Below are 20,012 nucleotides of genomic sequence, written 5' to 3'. Positions count from 1 at the left end.
AAATTTTGGTCTCACGGCAGGCGTCGCGTCGATTTCTCCTTGGAAGTCGGGCGGCGTTGTCCTTGCGAGGCCGTGCGTCAAAGTTTCGCACTCACGGTAGGCGTCGCGTCGATTTCTCCTGGAAAGTCGGGCGGCTTTGTCCTTGCGAGGTTGTGCGTCGAAGTCTCGATCGTCCCGAGGGCGTCGCGTCGATCAGCGTCGGTGTGCGGCGTTTTTCTCGCCGCGAAACAAGCTGTGCGTCGAAATTTTCGGCGCACGGAGCGTCCACGTGAAAGGAAGAAGTCTTTTTGGTCCTGAGACTTCAAGGAACAGGAGGCAAGCTCTATCCAAGCCCTTGGAGAACACTTTCACAGCCAGACAAGAGTTCAGCAAGGCAGCAGGGCAACAGCAAGACAGCAGTCCTTTGTAGAAAGCAGACAGGTGAGTCCTTTGAGCAGCCAGGCAGTTCTTCTTGGCAGGATGTAGTTTCTGGTTCAGGTTTCTCCTCCAGCAAGTGTCTGATGAGGTAGGGCAGAGGCCCTGTTTTATACTAAGTTGTGCCTTTGAAGTGGGGGTGACTTCAAAGAGTCTCTAAGAAATGCACCACGTTCCCTTTCAGTTCAATCCTGTCTGCCAGAGTCCCAGTAGGGGGTGTGGCAGTCCTTTGTGTGAGGGCAGGCCCTCCACCCTCCCAGCCCAGGAAGACCCATTCAAAATGCAGATGTATGCAAGTGAGGCTGAGTACCCTGTGTTTGGGGTGTGTCTGAGTGAATGCACAAGGAGCTGTCAACTAAACCTAGCCAGACGTGGATTGAAGGGCACAACAAGATTTTAGTGCAAAGAAATGCTCACTTTCTAAAAGTGGCATTTCTAGAATGGTAATATTAAATCCGACTTCACCAGTCAGCAGGATTTTGTATTACCATTCTGGCCATACTAAATATGACCTTCCTGCTCCTTTCAGATCAGCAGCTGCCACTTCAACAGTGTATGAGGGCAGCCCCAATGTTAGCCTATGAAGGGAGCAGGCCTCACAGTAGTGTAAAAACGAATTTAGGAGTTTTACACTACCAGGACATATAACTACACAGGTACGTGTCCTGCCTTTTACCTACACAGCACCCTGCTCTAGGGGATACCTAGGGCACACCTTAGGGATGACTTATATGTAGAAAAAGGGGAGTTCTAGGCTTGGCAAGTACTTTTAAATGCCAAGTCGAAGTGGCAGTGAAACTGCACACACAGGCCTTGCAATGGCAGGCCTGAGACAAGGTTAAGGGGCTACTGAGGTGGGTGGCACAACCAGTGCTGCAGGCCCACTAGTAGCATTTAATCTACATGCCCTAGGCACATGTAGTGCACTCTAATAGGGACTTACAGGTAAATTAAATAGTCAATCATGGATAAACCAATCAATAGTACAATTTACACAGAGAGCATAGGCACTTTAGCACTGGTTAGCAGTGGTAAAGTGCTCAGAGGTCAAAAGCCAACAACAACAGGTCAGAAAAAATAGGAGGAAGGAGGCAAAAAGTTTGGGGATGTCCCGTCAAAAAGCCAGGTCCAACATGACCCCCTACCAGCCTAAAGCCAGGGGAGAACAATCACTATCCTGATGTACTTCCCTGTTTGAGGCGACAGAACAAGGACCCAGGCCCACAACAGCAGGGGCATGCTCCAGTTCTTCGCCTTCCTGACTCCAATTGGATCCCTCTGTCCATACTCTCAGGGCCCACTAAGCCCATCCATGGGGAACCTTTCTCCTTTCCTGCGGGTCCCATCTGTGCAGCACCTAACCTTACTTTGCTCACAGATGTATCCCAGGAGCAGGATAGTACCACCATGACCAACATAGTGGGGTTGCCCACTCTACCCCTGGGGTGTGACACTTGTCCCCTCCCCAGGGATAACTCTGTCCACCCGGACAGCAAGCCACAGTGATTACTGACAGCTGCCAGGGATGAGAGCCAGGCCCCAGGCCTCTCAAAGCTCTCCAACCACTGTGGCTGTGGAGAGTGGGGGGCGGTAGCCCCAGGTGCTGGGCACCCTGTAACCACTCTCCCTTCCACCAGGTCAGGGATGACAGCCTGAACCTGGTCCTCCCCTCTGGGGCTTTGTACCCTCCCTCCTGGAGCGGTACCCCCAGAGTCCAACATGGTCAGGGTGCTTACAGAAGTCACCCTGTACCATTCCTCCACCAGTGCAGGGCTGTTAACCTGCCACTGGCCCTCCAACCTGGGGCCTGTACCTTCAGGTTGGACTAGGGCCCGGGGTGAGGCTTCCCTCCCCCTGCCCTCCCTTCTGGGGTCCAGCACCCTCCAACTAGGAGTGGCCTCCTCAGAAGACAACATGGTATGGGCACTGTTATCAGTAGCCCCTCCCTCCAGGTCCGGGGGGACACCCTGAACCTGGTCTTCCAGCCCAGGGTCTGTACCCTCAGACTGGATCACCGCCTGGCAAACCAGGACTTCCTGGGAGGCACACCTACCCCCCACCAGGTCAGAGTTTAACCTCTGCACCTGCCCATTCAACTCAGAGTCACCACCCTGAAGTTGAACAATTGCCTGGCACGCCAGGACTTCCTGGAGGGCACACTGACCCTCCACCAGGTCAGAGTTTAACCTCTGCACCTGACCATTCAACTCAGAGTCACCACCCTGAAGTTGAACAATTGCCTGGCGCACCAGGACTTTCTGGGAGGCACACCTACCTCCCACCAGGTCAGAGTTTAACCTCTGAGCCTGGTTCCCCAACCCAGGGTCACTACCCTGAGGTTGGGCAATTGCCTGGCACGCCAGGACTTTCTGGGGGGCACACCTACCCCCCACCAGGTCAGAGTTTAACCTCTGAACCTGGTCATCCAACCCAGAGTCAACACCCTGAGGTTGGACAATTGCCTGGCACAGCAGGGCTTCTTGGGAGGCACACCTACCTCCCACCAGGTCAGAGTTTAACCTCTGAGCCTGGTTCCCCAACCCAGGGTCACTACCCTGAGGTTGGGCAATTGCCTGGCACGCCAGGACTTTCTGGGGGGCACACCTACCCCCCACCAGGTGAGAGTTTAACCTCTGAACCTGGTCATCCAACCCAGAGTCAACACCCTGAGGTTGGACAATTGCCTGGCACAGCAGGGCTTCTTGGGAGGCACACCTACCTCCCACCAGGTCAGAGTTTAACCTCTGAACCTGGTTATCCAACCCAGAGTGAGCACTCTGAGGTTGAACAATTGCCTGGCACGCCAGGACTTTCTGGAGGGCACACTGACCCTCCACCAGGTCAGAGTTTAACCTCTGAACTGGGCCATTCAACTCAGAGTTACCACCCTGAAGTTGAACAATCGCCTGGCATGCCAGGACTTCCTGGAGGGCACACTGACCCTCCACCAGGTCAGAGTTTGACCTCTGAACCTGGCCATCCAACCCAGAGTCGACACCCTGAGGTTGGACAACTGCCTGGCACGCCAGGACTTTCTGGGGGGCACACCTACCCCCCACCAGGTCAGAGTTTAACCTCTGAACCTGACCATCCAACCCAGAGTCAACACCCTGAGGTTGGACAATTGCCTGGCACAGCAGGACTTCTTGGGAGGCACACCTACCTCCCACCCGGTCAGAGTTTGACCTCTTCACCTGGTAAGCCAACCCAGAGTCACCACCCTGAGGTTGAACCATTGCCTGGCATTCCAGGACTTTCTGGGGGGCACATCTACCCCCCACCAGGTCAAAGTTTAACCTCTGAACCCGGTTATCCAACCCAGAGTCACCACCCTGAGGTTGAATCTTTGCCTGGCATGCCAGGACTTCCTGGGGGGCACTCTCACCCCCCACAAGGGACACGCCGTCCCCAAGGGCCACACAAGAGTCTGGTTGGCGCAGGTCTCCCGACCTCTGCCCATCCGGCAGAGTCTGGGTTTCCCCCAAACCAGAAACGGTTTCACCTGGGTCATTCCTGGGGGGCTCTGCTCTCAGAGCTGACCCCTGACTTTCAAGATCCTCCACTGGGGTCGGCCACCCCCTCTCAACCCTATGTCTGGACTTCTGCACCCCCTCACTAGGAGTGGTACTGCCAGACACCAGAACTGTTGGGATGCTGTCTACAGTCATCCCCCCAAGTTCTTCTGACACTGCGGGGCTCCCCTCAAAAGGTAGCCCTATGGTACAGGTTAGGCTCTGAGACCTACCTGGGACACTACAATCCTCTCCCACCTCACTTGGTCGGGAACCACCTAGACCACTCCCTTCAGGAGCACCCCCAAATGCCTCTTCAGACTCTCTGGTACTCACCAAAAAGTCTGCCTCCACTGTAAGTTCCCTGGGGTCAGAGAACTCACACTCCACCTGGTGTTGGCGTAGCTCTGGAAAATAAGGACCAGACATATGCTCTCCAGCAATTACATCACTCTGCCCTTCACATGTATTAACCACAGTACCCTTCACCCCACCACCTAGTAACTCAGCCTTGGAAAAGCACTCTACATCACCCTCTTGAGACTGGTGAGACAGTTTCTGTCTGTCCCTGACACTCAACCCATACTCTTCTGGGATGTTTCTACACTCTATATCCAGGACGTCCACCAGGGGGGAACCCTTTTCTCTGTCACTTTCTGCTAGAGTCAGTAAAGTGTCCCTCCCCCCAGTAGGAATATGACTCCCTTTGCCAGTTCCCCAACCCTCCTCAGGGACCCTGTGCATAACGGGAACTACCTCATACCCTTGAACCACCCGGGGTGTGTCAACTCCCTTCTTCAAGTTGGGCACCACATCTCTGGGCTTGTGCCCTTCTTCAGCATTACTAGATGCAAGATTTTTGCTGCCACCATCTGAACTGGACTCAGCCCTTCCGGCCTCCAGTTTCAGCTCTTTACAGCTCAGCTCTTGAGCTGCAATCTTTTCTTCTTCCAGGGCTAAAAGTCTTTTTGCCTCAACCTCTGCAAGATACTCCTCTAATTGTTGCTCCTGTCGCCTTTGACTTCGGAGCCATCCATCTATTTCTGGGTCACTGTCCAACTCTGAGTAGCCTTCCTCCTCATCTGAGTAGTCTTCCTCCTCATCTGAGGGGTACTTAGTCATTTGGTTTCTTGCTGCCTCTCTCTCTGCCCATCTTTCCTCCCCCCAGACTATGTAGTGATGGAGCATCTCCGCTTTAGTAGATCTCCTTGCTACAGGAAGGCCCCATTGTCTGCAAAGCTTCCTTAGGTCAGCCTTAGTGAGGTGGTCAGTACGAACAAAGAATGAGTCGGTACACAATCCCATTTTGATAGAATCTTATCAGCAAAAACCAAAATCCAAAGTCCAAAATATCAATAGTATATCCAGGAGGACATCAGAGAACCCAGAGCCAGAAAAGATGAAAAATCAAGTTGACCTTCAACTGTGGGTAGGTAGTGAAATACTTAGCTACTGTATGTCACTGCACAAACACAAGTCCTATCCTCACCGCTGATCACCAATGTTAGAAATGGGGTTTTTGGTTGGCAGTTAGGTTGCCCTCTGTCCAAGCAAGAACCCTCACTCTAGTCAGGGTAAGTCACACACAATCCAAAATCAGCCTGTGCTCACCCTCCGGTAGCTTGGCACGAGCAGTCAGGCTTAACTTAGAAGGCAATGTGTAAAGCATTTGTGCAATAAATCATACAACACCATAGCATAACACCACAAAAATACACCACACAGTATTTAGAAAAATATATAATATTTATCTGGGTATCTTCAGGTCAAAACGATCAAAGATGCAATATGAATTTGTAAAGATATCACTGAAAAGTGAATTTAAGTGTCTTTGAGTCTTTAAAAAGCAATAAAGGGTCTTTCAAGCACAGAGTACCTGGTTTCTGGTGGGAAATCTCCTCAGAGGGCCACAGGAGAAGAGATGCGTGGAAAAAGGGGTGTGTGCGTCGATTTCCTCTCAGCACACACAGACTTGCGTCGTTCTTTTCCACGCGGGGAAGTCGGGCGTCGTTTTCCGGCGCGCAGACAGTCTCTTTTTGTGGATCGCGGGGATTACCAGATGTCCCGGGTCTGTGCGTGGATTCTCCTGCTTATTTTCCGGCTGCGCGTTGTTCTGCGGGGCTGCGCGTCGAAGTTTCGATCTCACGGTAGGCGTCGCGTCGATTTCTCCTTGGAAGGCGGGCGGCGTTGTCCTTGCGAGGCCGTGCGTCGAAATTTTGGTCTCACGGCAGGCGTCGCGTCGATTTCTCCTTGGAAGTCGGGCGGCGTTGTCCTTGCGAGGCCGTGCGTCAAAGTTTCGCACTCACGGTAGGCGTCGCGTCGATTTCTCCTGGAAAGTCGGGCGGCTTTGTCCTTGCGAGGTTGTGCGTCGAAGTCTCGATCGTCCCGAGGGCGTCGCGTCGATCAGCGTCGGTGTGCGGCGTTTTTCTCGCCGCGAAACAAGCTGTGCGTCGAAATTTTCGGCGCACGGAGCGTCCACGTGAAAGGAAGAAGTCTTTTTGGTCCTGAGACTTCAAGGAACAGGAGGCAAGCTCTATCCAAGCCCTTGGAGAACACTTTCACAGCCAGACAAGAGTTCAGCAAGGCAGCAGGGCAACAGCAAGACAGCAGTCCTTTGTAGAAAGCAGACAGGTGAGTCCTTTGAGCAGCCAGGCAGTTCTTCTTGGCAGGATGTAGTTTCTGGTTCAGGTTTCTCCTCCAGCAAGTGTCTGATGAGGTAGGGCAGAGGCCCTGTTTTATACTAAGGTGTGCCTTTGAAGTGGGGGTGACTTCAAAGAGTCTCTAAGAAATGCACCACGTTCCCTTTCAGTTCAATCCTGTCTGCCAGAGTCCCAGTAGGGGGTGTGGCAGTCCTTTGTGTGAGGGCAGGCCCTCCACCCTCCCAGCCCAGGAAGACCCATTCAAAATGCAGATGTATGCAAGTGAGGCTGAGTACCCTGTGTTTGGGGTGTGTCTGAGTGAATGCACAAGGAGCTGTCAACTAAACCTAGCCAGACGTGGATTGAAGGGCACAACAAGATTTTAGTGCAAAGAAATGCTCACTTTCTAAAAGTGGCATTTCTAGAATGGTAATATTAAATCCGACTTCACCAGTCAGCAGGATTTTGTATTACCATTCTGGCCATACTAAATATGACCTTCCTGCTCCTTTCAGATCAGCAGCTGCCACTTCAACAGTGTATGAGGGCAGCCCCAATGTTAGCCTATGAAGGGAGCAGGCCTCACAGTAGTGTAAAAACGAATTTAGGAGTTTTACACTACCAGGACATATAACTACACAGGTACGTGTCCTGCCTTTTACCTACACAGCACCCTGCTCTAGGGGATACCTAGGGCACACCTTAGGGATGACTTATATGTAGAAAAAGGGGAGTTCTAGGCTTGGCAAGTACTTTTAAATGCCAAGTCGAAGTGGCAGTGAAACTGCACACACAGGCCTTGCAATGGCAGGCCTGAGACAAGGTTAAGGGGCTACTGAGGTGGGTGGCACAACCAGTGCTGCAGGCCCACTAGTAGCATTTAATCTACATGCCCTAGGCACATGTAGTGCACTCTAATAGGGACTTACAGGTAAATTAAATAGTCAATCATGGATAAACCAATCAATAGTACAATTTACACAGAGAGCATAGGCACTTTAGCACTGGTTAGCAGTGGTAAAGTGCTCAGAGGTCAAAAGCCAACAACAACAGGTCAGAAAAAATAGGAGGAAGGAGGCAAAAAGTTTGGGGATGTCCCCGTCAAAAAGCCAGGTCCAACAGTCGCCAATTCTCGGCAGACCACGAGTGGCGTCTCCATCCAGATCAAATCTGTTTAATCTTCCAGATGTGGGGGTTTCCTCGGATAGATCTGTTTGCCACTCAGGAGAACGCGCATTGCCCGTTATTCTGCAGCCTCCAGTATCCGATGCAGGGAGCGTTGGGGGACGCGTTTCAGATAACCTGGTGCGACCAGTTGCTTTACGCGTTTCCCCCCATACCCTTGATTCCTCGAGTGTTGAGGAAAATTCGCCAAGACCGGGCCCAAGTCATCTTAATAGCTCCGGATTGTCCAAGGAGGTTATGGTACTCCGACCTTCTCCAACTCTCACTGTGCCCTCCGCTCCGTCTCCCTCTCAGGGCAGACCTCCTCTCGCAGTCGCAGGGGCAGGTTTTACACCCCAACCTCCAGAGTCTGCACCTACATGCTTGGAGATTGAACGGGGCAACCTGAGTTCCTTCTCTCTCCCGCCTGAGGTAGTGGATGTTATCTTAGCGGCCAGGCGACACTCCACTAAATCTATCTACGCTAATAGGTGGTCTAAATTTGTTATGTGGTGTGGAGAGAGACAGATTGATCCCTTACATGCTCACCTGTCACATGTTTTGTCTTTTGCACTGTCTCTAGCGCAGAAAGGTTGTGCAGTGGCTACCATTAAGGGTTATTTGTCGGCCTTGTCAGCCTTCATTTGTCTTCCAGACCAACCGTCGTTATTTAAATCCCCTATTGTTCTCAGATTCTTGGAAGGTCTTCTGAATCAATATCCTCCAAAACCATTCATTATGCCTCAATGGGATTTGTCCTTGGTCCTGACTTTCCTTATGGGGTCCCCTTTTGAGCCTATGCATTCTTGCCCTTTAAGGTATTTGGTTATTAAAACAGTATTCCTGGTAGCTATAACATCTGCAAGGAGAGTGAGTGAGTTGCAGGCCTTATCGGTTAAACCCCCTTATATAACGTTTTATGGGGATAAGGTGGTGTTGAGGACCAAGGCTGCTTTCCTTCCAAAGGTTGTTTCACCCTTTCATTTGGCTCAGACAATCACTTTGCCCACGTTTTATCCTCCGCCTCATCCTTCAAAGGAGGAAGAAAGACTACATCGCCTGGACCCAAAAAGGGCGTTGAGCTTCTATATCGACAGAATGAAGGATATCAGGCTGGAGGATCAGCTGTTTATTGGATACGTGGGCAAGAGGAGAGGAAAGGCAGTCCACAAGAGAACACTATCCAGGTGGGTTGTTCTTTGCATTAAAATCTGTTACTCTTTGGCAAAGAAGGATCCTCCTGAGGGCATTAGAGCTCATTCCACCAGAGCTAAGTCGGCCACTTCGGCCTTGGCCAGAGGTGTTCCTGTGGTCGACATCTGCAAGGCCGCAACTTGGTCGTCCCTTCACACTTTTGTGAAACATTACTGTTTGGACTCTGAAGTCAGAAGGGACGGTCATTTTGCACGGTCAGTGCTGCAGGATTTCTTGGTTTGACCATTTAGGCACCCACCGCCGGGCGTGGTACTGCTTTGGGACTCTATTCATTAGGTGAGGAATCCACAGGTAGTTGTATCCATCAGAAGAACGAGTTACTTACCTTCGGTAACGACTTTTCTGGTGGATACATTAGCTACCTGTGGATTCCTCACGGTCCCACCCGCCTCCCCGTTGCCTTTTTGGTCTCTCCAAACAATCCTTGAGTGTGCTCCTTTTGGTTTTCAAAGTTGCAATACATTTTGCATATATGATATTTGTATATATGTGTATATTTATATATAAATCTATATATATTGTGTATATACATGATTCGTATGTATTTATATATTTATTTGTTTAAAAAAAAAAAAAAAAAGAAGGTTATATTAAATCTACAGCTATTTTATTGCAATGTTGTGTGATTTACAATATTAAGAGATGTTGCTTTGCTCTTTCATTACATTGGGTTATTATTATTATTCTCATGCACGTAAAAAATGTTGGTACTGTCATCGGCACGTCGGCGAGGACCTCTTATTGCCTGTATGACGTCAGACGGCGTCGCGTGGGCAAGAGTGACGTCCTCGTCGACGTGCAGAGACTAGTAAGAAGATTTCCGTCGAATGCTGGCGCCATGGGAGTATTCATTAGGTGAGGAATCATTAGGTGAGGAATCCACAGGTAGCTAATGTATCCACCAGAAAAGTCGTTACCGAAGGTAAGTAACTCGTTCGTTAAGCAGTATTACTTGAAAGCTGTGAATTGAGGATGCGTATTTAGCATTTTAGGTCGCCCACTGGGACAACAACTGGCCACAAACAAACGTGGAGACCAACAAGTCCCTGGGATATGGACTGGGGGGTTCAAAGGCCTTTTTCTTTGGAGCTGCGTAATGGATTTAGATGGCTTCAAGGTTTCCAGAATCAGCATGCTCTTATTCACCTAGCTCTCTGATAATCCCAAGCCGTAGGCTAGGATCATGAGGCAGGTCACTCCTTCTGGGCCCTCAGGGGGATGCAGGCAGATGAAGGCTGGAGGTCTTCAAGCAGTTGGGCTGGGAGGTCTGGTGCTCTGTAGTTGCCTTTGTCCCACAAATATTTTCCTAGGTCTCCTTGCTTGAGGCTTTGGTTTTCTGGAAAGCTAATACTTCTGTCAAAGTGTGCCACAGTGTCTGCCCTCCACAGGGTAGCAAGCCTTTCTGTGTTTATTGTCCAAGCTTATTCACAGCTTTGTGCAGGTCAGCCACTGTCATAACAGTGCCACTAGAGCAAACGTCTGCCTACTACAGGGGTGTGCAGCTCCACCAAGTAAAGAATATATTTTAAGGTGCTGCGTGCTGCTCTGGGGGACCAGTGTATATACAGAGCTTTAAAAAATCACTTCTTGCAGGGTTGAGAATCTTGAGGCTCTTCCAATCAAAGACTGCATGCTCACTGCATCATCGTGCCATGTCAATACCATGAACAACAGGGCCTCACTTGGGCTGGTTACATAGGGCTCTGGTGGAATGTTTATTAGATCCCAGGCAGCAGACTAAATCTCTAACAGAACCAGATCAACCAGGAGGAAGGATAGTAAGTGGGCTCTGTGGCAGGGACGCTGTGGCACACTTCAAACTGAAGAAACCCTCCTACCCAAAACAAGACCACCACTAATCATGCAGGAGAAACTGGCGGTAGGGGGTTAAGGGGGGGCATTGTACAAAGGGCAGGCTTTCAGCTCAAAAGTAACCACTAGAGCAAACGTCTGCCTACTACAGTGGTGTGCAGCTCCCCCAAGTAAAGAATATATTTTAAGGTGCTGCGTGCTGCTCAGGGGGACCAGTGTATATACAGAGCTTAACAAAATCACTTCTTGCAGGGTTGAGAATCTTGAGGCTCTTCCAGTCAAAGACAGCATGCTCACTGCATCATCGTGCCATGTCAATACCATGAACAACAGGGCCTCACTTGGGCTGGTTACATGGGGCTCTGGTAGAATGTTTATTAGATCCCAGGCAGCAGACTAAGGGGGTTATTACAACTTTGGAGGAGGTGTTAATCCGTCCCAAAAGTGACGGTAAATTGACGGATATACCACCAGCCGTATTACGAGTTCCATAGGATATAATGGACTCGTAATACGGCTGGTGGTATATCCGTCACTTTTGGGACGGATTAACACCGCCTCCAAAGTTGTAATAACCCCCTTAATCTCTAACAGAACCAGATCAACCAGGAGGAAGGATAGTAAGTGGGCTCTGTGGCAGGGACGCTGTGGCACACTTCAAACTGAAGAAACCCTCCCACCCAAAACAAGACCACCACTAATCATGCAGGAGAAACTGGCGGTAGGGGGTTAAGGGGGGGCATTGTACAAAGGGCAGGCTTTCAGCTCAAAAGTAACCACTAGAGCAAATGTCTGCCTACTACAGTGGTGTGCAGCTCCCCCAAGTAAAGAATATATTTTAAGGTGCTGCGTGCTGCTCAGGGGGACCAGTGTATATACAGAGCTTAAAAAAATCACTTCTTGCAGGGTTGAGAATCTTGAGGCTCTTCCAATCAAAGACTGCATGCTCACTGCATCATTGTGCCATGTCAATACCATGAACAACAGGGCCTCACTTGGACTGGTTACATGGGGCTCTGGTAGAATGTTTATTAGATCCCATGCAGCAGACTAAGGGGGTTATTACAACTTTGGAGGAGGTGTTAATCCGTCCCAAAAGTGACGGTAAATTGACGGATATACCACCAGCCGTATTACGAGTTCCATAGGATATAATGGACTCGTAATACGGCTGGTGGTATATCCGTCACTTTACCGTCACTTTTGGAACGGATTAACACCTCCTCCAAAGTTGTAATAACCCCCTTAATCTCTAACAGAACCAGATCAACCAGGAGGAAGGATAGTAAGTGGGCTCTGTGGCAGGGACGCTGTGGCACACTTCAAACTGAAGAAGCCCTCCCACCCAAAACAAGGCCACCACTAATCATGCAGGAGAAACTGGCGGTAGGGGGTTAAGGCGGGGGGGGCATTGTACAAAGGGCAGGTTCTCAGCTCAAAAGTAACCTTTGCAGACTACCCAAAAGGAACATCGGCAGCCGTGCTCAAAGCCAAACGCTTCCTCCATTTTAGGTTGTCACAAACATGAGGACTCTAAAATAGATTCCACCATGCACTCCTGCCAAAAGTGTATTGTTTTCATGTTCAAATTGTAGAAATTGCTTAAGTGGGGGGGTCCCTTGTTTCCAATCAGAAGGGGTTTAACAGAAGTTAAAAATATTAGGAACATTTGCTGTAATCTACACCCAAAAGAAGGGTAAGTGTTTATCCTTAACTGGGATCTAAACTGGGCTTCTGCCACTGCTAGCTTTTTATTTTACAGCATTTTAAGGAACGAGTTGCATTGGGTGAGGACGATCCTCATATGAAGGTGTCTAGAGTGTACAAGTCTGAATTAATAATTTGGAAGTAAGCCTACTACTTTAGTAACAACACGTTTAGTTTCTTAGGAATTGCCACCAGTGCTGAAGTACCTGTGGGGGCCTTACGGATTGGGACATTGGTTGTGCTTGTAAAAAGAAAACAAGCACTGGCAATGCCAATAGATCTGGTTTTAAAGGAATGTTGTATGGTTATGTGAAGCATTACAAATAGGTAGCATGGGAACAAATGTGCATTTGTGTGGAAGCAAACAACTTTAGAATAATATTCAGGTATGTCTAAAGATATAGTGACAGTTGCACTGATGTAGTAACAGTTGCACTGTCAAGCCCGACCTACAACTCCATGTAGGTTAATGACTGCCCTCCTCCCATCTGTTGCTGCCTGAGAAAAACACTATAAATGATCTAGTTATCTAAGACACTTTAATAGCATTCCAGTGGCATGTGTGTACCCCTGAATGTTTAAGGTCAGGCATCTGCATAAATAACATGATAACAGCTGTGTGCAGGGCAAATATTTTTTTGCAGAAGCACCCAAAGAATACATGAACTCCTGGCTCTTAACAGATAGCTTCCAAATTCATAAAACGGGGATGGCAGATGATGTTTAGCTTTGGGTCAAAAGAAAAAAAAAAAAATAATGCAGTCACATTGGTCCACGAATTTCCTGCCACTGAAATAAATTACTTTGGGGTGTTTGCGCTCCTAGAGATGGATCTGAATGCTGTCACTCAGTGGAGTCAGCCAATAGCTGAAGTGGGCTCACCCCCACTGCTCCATGTTGTACGCTGTTGTGGGCATAAGGAAAGTATGAATATCCTAATAGATCAATGGATGAAGAGGGCTGACAGAAAGCCCGTATAAGTATGTGTATTACATATATAATTTTATTGAAATCAAAAGTCTTGGCTAACGCCAGACATTAAAAGAGCTATAGACTGAGATAGGGCTTTTAGTAAGCTGTCTGCAGATACCATATATTTTTCCTGCTTCTGTTGCTTGGGTGAGCAGTTTGTCAAGGCTCTGGCATTTCCAGGATGGTTACATCAAAAAGCACATTTTTAAAGTTGCAGATGAAAATGAACTGTAGGTTGAAACTTGGTCCCCGTATGTATTCTTTGTTATGTTTACTTTGCTGACACAACAGCATTTAAATTTCTGATTTACGGCTGTACTGCTTGTAGTTTGGTTGCCTAAGTCATAAAAACTGCACAGTATTATGCACTAAACACCCCTAAGCATTTGATTGTTTACTTTGTTGCCACGCTAACATGTTGTTGGATACATTTTGTTTTTGTTCACAAAGTAAAGGTCTGCACATGGGATGTAAGAAAAAGGTATCCCTTTCTCAAAAGAAAAGCAATGTTTTGCTTTAATAGCATAAACATGTAATGTGTGGAAAACTTACCTAACGTATCATTCCTACCTACCGTACCTAACCTATTACCATGCCTATCTACCATTAATACATTACTTACCCTAACCATAACTAACTTACTGCTCCATTTATACCTCCTTACCATACCCACACTGATATCTAACCTCTATACCATGCTGAACCTAACATACACCTAACCTACATACTCACCATAGCTGCTTACCTGACGTACCTACCTACCTACCATATCTAACATAACTATCATACATAGCAAACAGTCTGCCATACCTACCATTGCCCCATACTTAACCTACTCAACCCGCTATAACGGAACAACCTTCCATGACTACATACCTAATCTATCATACCGTCCATACCTACCACTCCTACCACATTTAACCTCTGCAGTGCATACACATTAACGCGTGCCCTGAGGTGGCAGTATTCTTTAAAAAATAAAAAAATAATAAGTTTGGGAATCTAACGGCTTATGTACAAGCAATTGTCTCTAAACTGAGGGGCCTCTAGTAATTGACCTAAGTGTCTTCATCCTGCATCTGCAAAGTGCTTACTGCAGCTTTTGAAGGGCATAAAATATGAATACCTTTGCTTCTTTAGTGTACTAAGAGGGTTCACATTATGTGTACTGTGTGTACAATTATGACATTTTGCTCTAAAGCATAACACGTGACTAACATTTGATAGCTTCTGTTTTGTGACCCAGGGGTGTATAGATTTGGATATGAAGGCATGTGCTTTTGTTGAGTTTGTATTGATTTGATTGTATTTTTAGTAAGCCTTCAATAAACTCATATCCTAAGCTTTTTTTTACCGATTTTGTTCTGCAGCGTTACGTTGATGGTGGAATCAGCAACAACTTACCTCAGTATGAGTTAAAGAACACCATTACAATCTCTCCTTTCTCAGGGGAAAGCGACATCTGTCCCAGGGACAATTCAACCAACTTCCACGAGCTACGAGTGAAGAACACCAGCATCCAGTTCAGCCTGGCGAATCTTTATCGTCTCACTCGGGCACTTTTCCCACCAGAACCAAAGGTACAGAATAGCGGACTGGAGTCTCTTACCTAATGGCTTATCTAGCTGCTTTGGGTTGGGTATGGGAAGGTGCCAGTCTAGAACGCTGGGCAGTTCAGTTTGTTCCTGCACCAAGATACTACCGATATTGGCAACTAATTTGCATTACAGGCGCCCATAATAGAAAACGGGCTGTCTCATTGATGCAGTGAAACCTCCCACCCCTCCAGAGTTCTCAGTTTGCTCTATCTGCAAGAACTTTCCTTTCTTGTGGGGTAGGACTTCTGTTACCTTTGGAGTAAGTGCAGACAGCTTCCTCATTGGTGCATTCCGTCAGTCTTTGCTTCTGTCTTGGTGGAGGGTGACCAGTATACAATATGATGTTAACACAGCTGTCACCATTGTTGGTTTGAATACAGCTCTGTTTGTAAGAGAATGATAAGATATACATAGAATCTTTGGTACGGGGTCCCTAATACCTTCGAATTGAAGTGACCGTACCCCTCTGAATGTTTAAGAAAGGCAAGCATTCCATAATTTGCTGGGATCAAGTGGAGAGTCCCCAATCCAAATAATCAGAGAGGCATGAATGTCCATCTTGTAGCAAGATGACGTAACAGGAATAGGTAGAATAGTTTGTGTTTTGGGAGCTAATGACAAAAGACAAATCAGTCATCTTACAAGAATTAGAGGTGATTTGTTCCATTTGTAAGATGTATTTAGTATTATATCCAATCACCCGTTGGATCAATATGATGGATCGGTTTGTTAGTCTGTGATTGCCAGCTTCCTTCCAAACTCCACAAACTGTAAAGATGGACGTCTGTGGCTTTTAGTGTGTTTGAGAGGTTTGATACCCTCATGCAGCGGTTCTTAACCTTTTGACTTCTGTGGACCCTCTGCAAAAAGAAATATTTATGAAATACATTATTTGATTTGCAAGCAATGTGTATATATATATATATATATATATATATATATATACAAATATTTAAAAGTTAACGTTTACATTTTAATGGATAAGTTATTTTCAAAATGTATTTTTATTTCTAAAAGACAGAGCTAACAATCTAGACTAGCATCTTTTTTGCTCCTAATGTGCGCTATGCTCTGTGCGCATACTAGTGAGTCAATTAAGGAAACTAACGGTCCGTAGTGGATTCAGTTTGCTGTACTTGATGTACCAACTTCATTTTTGGTCTCCATTGTCACACTCCAAGTTTACACAGCATTGTAAAAGTTCACTTTTATATTTTGCTTTTTCATATATATTATAAATTATTTATTAATCTGCGGAATAGTTACGAATCCTTTTGAGTAGGCATCTTGGAGCCCAGTGTAAGCACCACTGCTGTAGAGACTCAATGACATGTACTCATCACATTAATCACACATTCTCTAGGTAATGTTTAAAGAGTTCTCTTGATCATTAAATAAGACTAAAGAGAGAAATAGGTTTCCATTGCCCACAATGTTACTTTGTCCCTAAACGAGACACAAGCCAATTCACGTGCCAAGTGGCCGAGGGGATTTTTTTTTTTTTAACAAGTGACCAACAACGAGCGCAAATATTGCTAAAATAACCTTCTGAAGGCGAAATTCTAAAATAGTTTGAGTGCTAATTTTGGTAAAATTATGCAAATCCTCATTGAGCCAGACACGTCACTCTGAGAAACATTTGTTGGCAAATTTTGTTGGCTTTAGTGATTTTCATTCACAATTATGTCTTTAAATTGTAAGAGATGTCACAGACCTATTGAAAAGTTCAAACAGTACATGCTCATTAATGTGATGTTACTGACTGTTAAATCCTGCATGATATTGTCTTTCTGAGAAATGATTTGTCTGTGAATCAGACCAATGCATTTAAAAGAGCAAGTTCATCTCTCTGCTCACGTTAGGATAGCGATCAGACTCCAGACTCTTTTGCTCATTGATAAACTGCTGATTGTCAGAATCAGTGTCTCATTCATAGATCAAGATTGATTTCATGATAGCTGCCCTTGGTCAAACATTGATGCCTGGCACCAGTCCCTCTTTGGACTCAGGCACTTGCGATTGGCTGTTCCCCATCTTTAATAAGTATTTGACAAGACTAACCTCGCACAATCCTTTCTATCGCTTCCTTTGCATATGTTAGCAAGAACCACATTAAGTGAGGAATCTTGGAAAATCATGTAATGGGAGCAGAGATGAAATAATCCTAATTGTAGTTGTTTTTAAGCCATGGGAAGAGACTTCAGGATTCCTGATCGGAAATCAGTTTCATTATACTCAGAAATGAGGCACTTGACTTTACAAGTGCACATTCTGCTAGGAAATACCATGAGAAAGCCATTAGAAAAGGAGCCCTCCTTTGAAGTGCGGCACTGTGAGCAATACTTTTAAGGGGCAGTCTAGTTCAGACTGAGTACCAGCCCCCCGGTATCGCCTGTCTTATGTGATCCCGACAGGATAAAAGCAGGCAGACACACTGTCACTCGTGGCACCTGGTAACAGGATCTGCAGAGCAAATATGGGCGCATACTCGCTATTTATTAGCTTTTGGTGCCTTGAAGTTGCATTTAAAAACGCAAAACTATTATTGATCATGCTCAAATTGCTATTTAACACAGGGTGTTTAAATAATGTAGAGTGCCCCTTTAACACATCAGAAGCGCACAGCCCATCAGATTACGGATAGTCATCCATTTAAAAAATAAAGTACAGACTACAGCAGTGTTGAACCAGTTTGGCTTATTTTTGTGTTCTTTTATTTGTGATTGCTTTCTGCAATTCATGGTTAACTGACATAACTGTGTCCGCAGGTGCTTGGAGAGATGTGCCAGCAGGGATACAATGACACACTTAGATTCCTGAAAGAAAACAGTACGTTCATTTCATTTACTTCATCCTTCTGGTAATGTAACTATCAGTTGTGCATAGTCTATAGCGTCAGAAGCAAAGACGTAAGTACCTCAGTCTGGAGTGAGAGAGATGCTTTGTACCATGTGCTGCAGTAGGTCCATGCTACTTCCTTAGTTTTTCATCAGTAAAGGACGATGAAGTAAAGTGAGGGATCGCCCCCGCAAGGTAAATCATGCTCTGGGTCTGCTGAAACGCGAGTAGTGTGCGCTTTCTAGAGACTGTCCTGTCACTAAAATCAAGACTTTTGTCATTTTTCTTGTGCTTATTATAGTAAAATGCAGTCTTGTCAAGGTTTGGGGGAATAAACAATACAAAAGGGTATCTTGAATCTTAATAAGGGTACTGTAAATGAACATTGATTAAATGTGACTAAAGTTATATGTATAAAGCGGGAAACAGCCTTTTCTACGTGGCCAGAGCAACACGTAGCGTAGCCACGCAAGAGTTATGACGTATGCCTGAACCACGCCAACGCATGGTTAAGACATCATGCATATGCGTGGTTTAGGCGCCCAGCAGGAACAGCTGGGAGAGTAACTTGGTGGCCGGGTGAGTGGGGGTGGGGCAGGTGGGGGGATTTTTAAGGGAGAGGTAGGTTTGTGGGTTCAGGGTGGGGGTTACGAGGGTAGTTTTTAGGACAGGGTCTGGTAGCTTTTGGGTTTCAGGGTGGGGGGGTTGGGTAGTTTTTAGTACAAGGCAGGGTAGGTTTTAGGACAGGGTGGGGTAGGTTTTAGAATTTAGGGTGGGGGTCAGGGTAGTTTTCAGGGTAGGTGTTAGGGTTTAGGGCAGAGGGTCGGAGTAGTTTTAAGGACAGGGTGGGGTCGTTTTTAGGATAGGGTAGGTTTTAGAGTTTAGTGGGGGGTGGGGTGGTCGAGGTAGTTTTTAGGACAGGGTGGGGTAGGTTTCAGGGTTCAGGTCGGGGGCAGTGGTTCGGGGTAGTTTTTAGGACAGTAGGTTTTTAGGGTTTAGGGTGAGTGTCTCATTCGTTTTTAGAGTAGTTTATAGGACAGGGTAGGTTTTAGGGTTTAAGGCGGGTGTCAGGGTAGTTTTTAGGACAGGGTGGGGTCATTTTTAGGACAGGGTAGGTTTTAGAGTTTAGGGCGGTGGTGGGTGGTCGAGGTAGTTTTTAGGGCAAAGTAGCTTGTACGGCAGGGTAGCTTTCAGAGTTTAGGGTGGGGAGTCAGGGTAGTTTTTAGGACAGGGCAGGTTTGGTTTTAGGGCAGTGGGTTGGGGTAATTTTGAGGAGAGGGTGGGGTAGATTTTTAGGACAGGGTAGGTTTTAGGGTTTAGGGCCGGGGGGGATTGTACCACACAACTACACATGGTGTTAACACACATACCTTTGCTAATCCTGTTTTTTTACAACGAAACTCATTGGTAAAGACGCGGTCATGGTTCTGACCACGTTGTTAAGCCATGCATGGTTCGGTCATACACCCGTATAAAGCCCTTCAATTCTGAGGTGCTTTTAAATTATTTTTCTGTGCGAACAATTTCTAGGAAATAAATTAATAGTCTTAAAATTAATACATTTTTTATTAGTGCATGCTCTAGCGTCTCGTTAAAAAAAAATTGTTACAGTGATTTATAGATATTCAAATTTCAGCACAACTCAAGAGTGTGTAGGGTAAGAAAGGATATTGCTTTCCCGGGCATTCTGCATCCAACACTGGAGGATGTCGGCAGTGCAGATGGCTATAACAGTTCAAGCATCTCGCTTACAGTGAGGCTATGCTTCTGCATTATAGGATCTTTATTGGTAGTCCTAAAGATTAGAATAATCCAGGGACACAGTAATACTTTATATCTTTCCCTGAAAGTGAGAGATGGAACTGTAGATTGGATTAGTTGAGCTGGTGCTGCAGAGGAGCAAATATTCTCCATCTTGTGGGAAACATAGATGTGTGTCCGGCCACTAGTGTATGCTTTGTTTTACAAGGAGGAAGTAGAAGAGGCTGCGAAGGCAGCTGCAGCGGGAGAGAAGTTCTTAGACGATCTGGAGACTGGTCATGTGATGGAGACAGTCTGACCTTCTCTTGAGTGCATGCACAGCATCTGAAAAATGTTTGAATCTATGCAAGTTCGAGAGATGTTCCTACACTAAATGACGT

General features: G+C 46.6%; 1 protein-coding gene across 3 annotated transcripts in view; it reads left to right on the top strand.

Annotated features, from left to right (window-relative positions):
• The window catches only part of LOC138287664 (patatin-like phospholipase domain-containing protein 2), a 159,732-nt gene that overhangs the window by 93,782 nt on the left and 45,938 nt on the right, over window positions 1-20,012 (top strand). For all 3 annotated transcript variants that reach the window (XM_069228290.1, XM_069228291.1, XM_069228289.1), the window contains exons 4-5: window positions 14,806-15,015; window positions 17,802-17,862. In XM_069228290.1, the coding sequence (XP_069084391.1) occupies window positions 14,806-15,015; window positions 17,802-17,862 (271 nt within the window). The remainder of the gene's footprint in view (window positions 1-14,805; window positions 15,016-17,801; window positions 17,863-20,012) is intronic.

The sequence above is a fragment of the Pleurodeles waltl genome, chromosome 4_1 (genome assembly GCF_031143425.1).
Source record: "Pleurodeles waltl isolate 20211129_DDA chromosome 4_1, aPleWal1.hap1.20221129, whole genome shotgun sequence".
Taxonomy (NCBI): domain Eukaryota; kingdom Metazoa; phylum Chordata; class Amphibia; order Caudata; family Salamandridae; genus Pleurodeles; species Pleurodeles waltl.
Note: the sequence above shows the minus strand (reverse complement) of the source record. Positions and strands in the feature narration are given on the sequence as shown.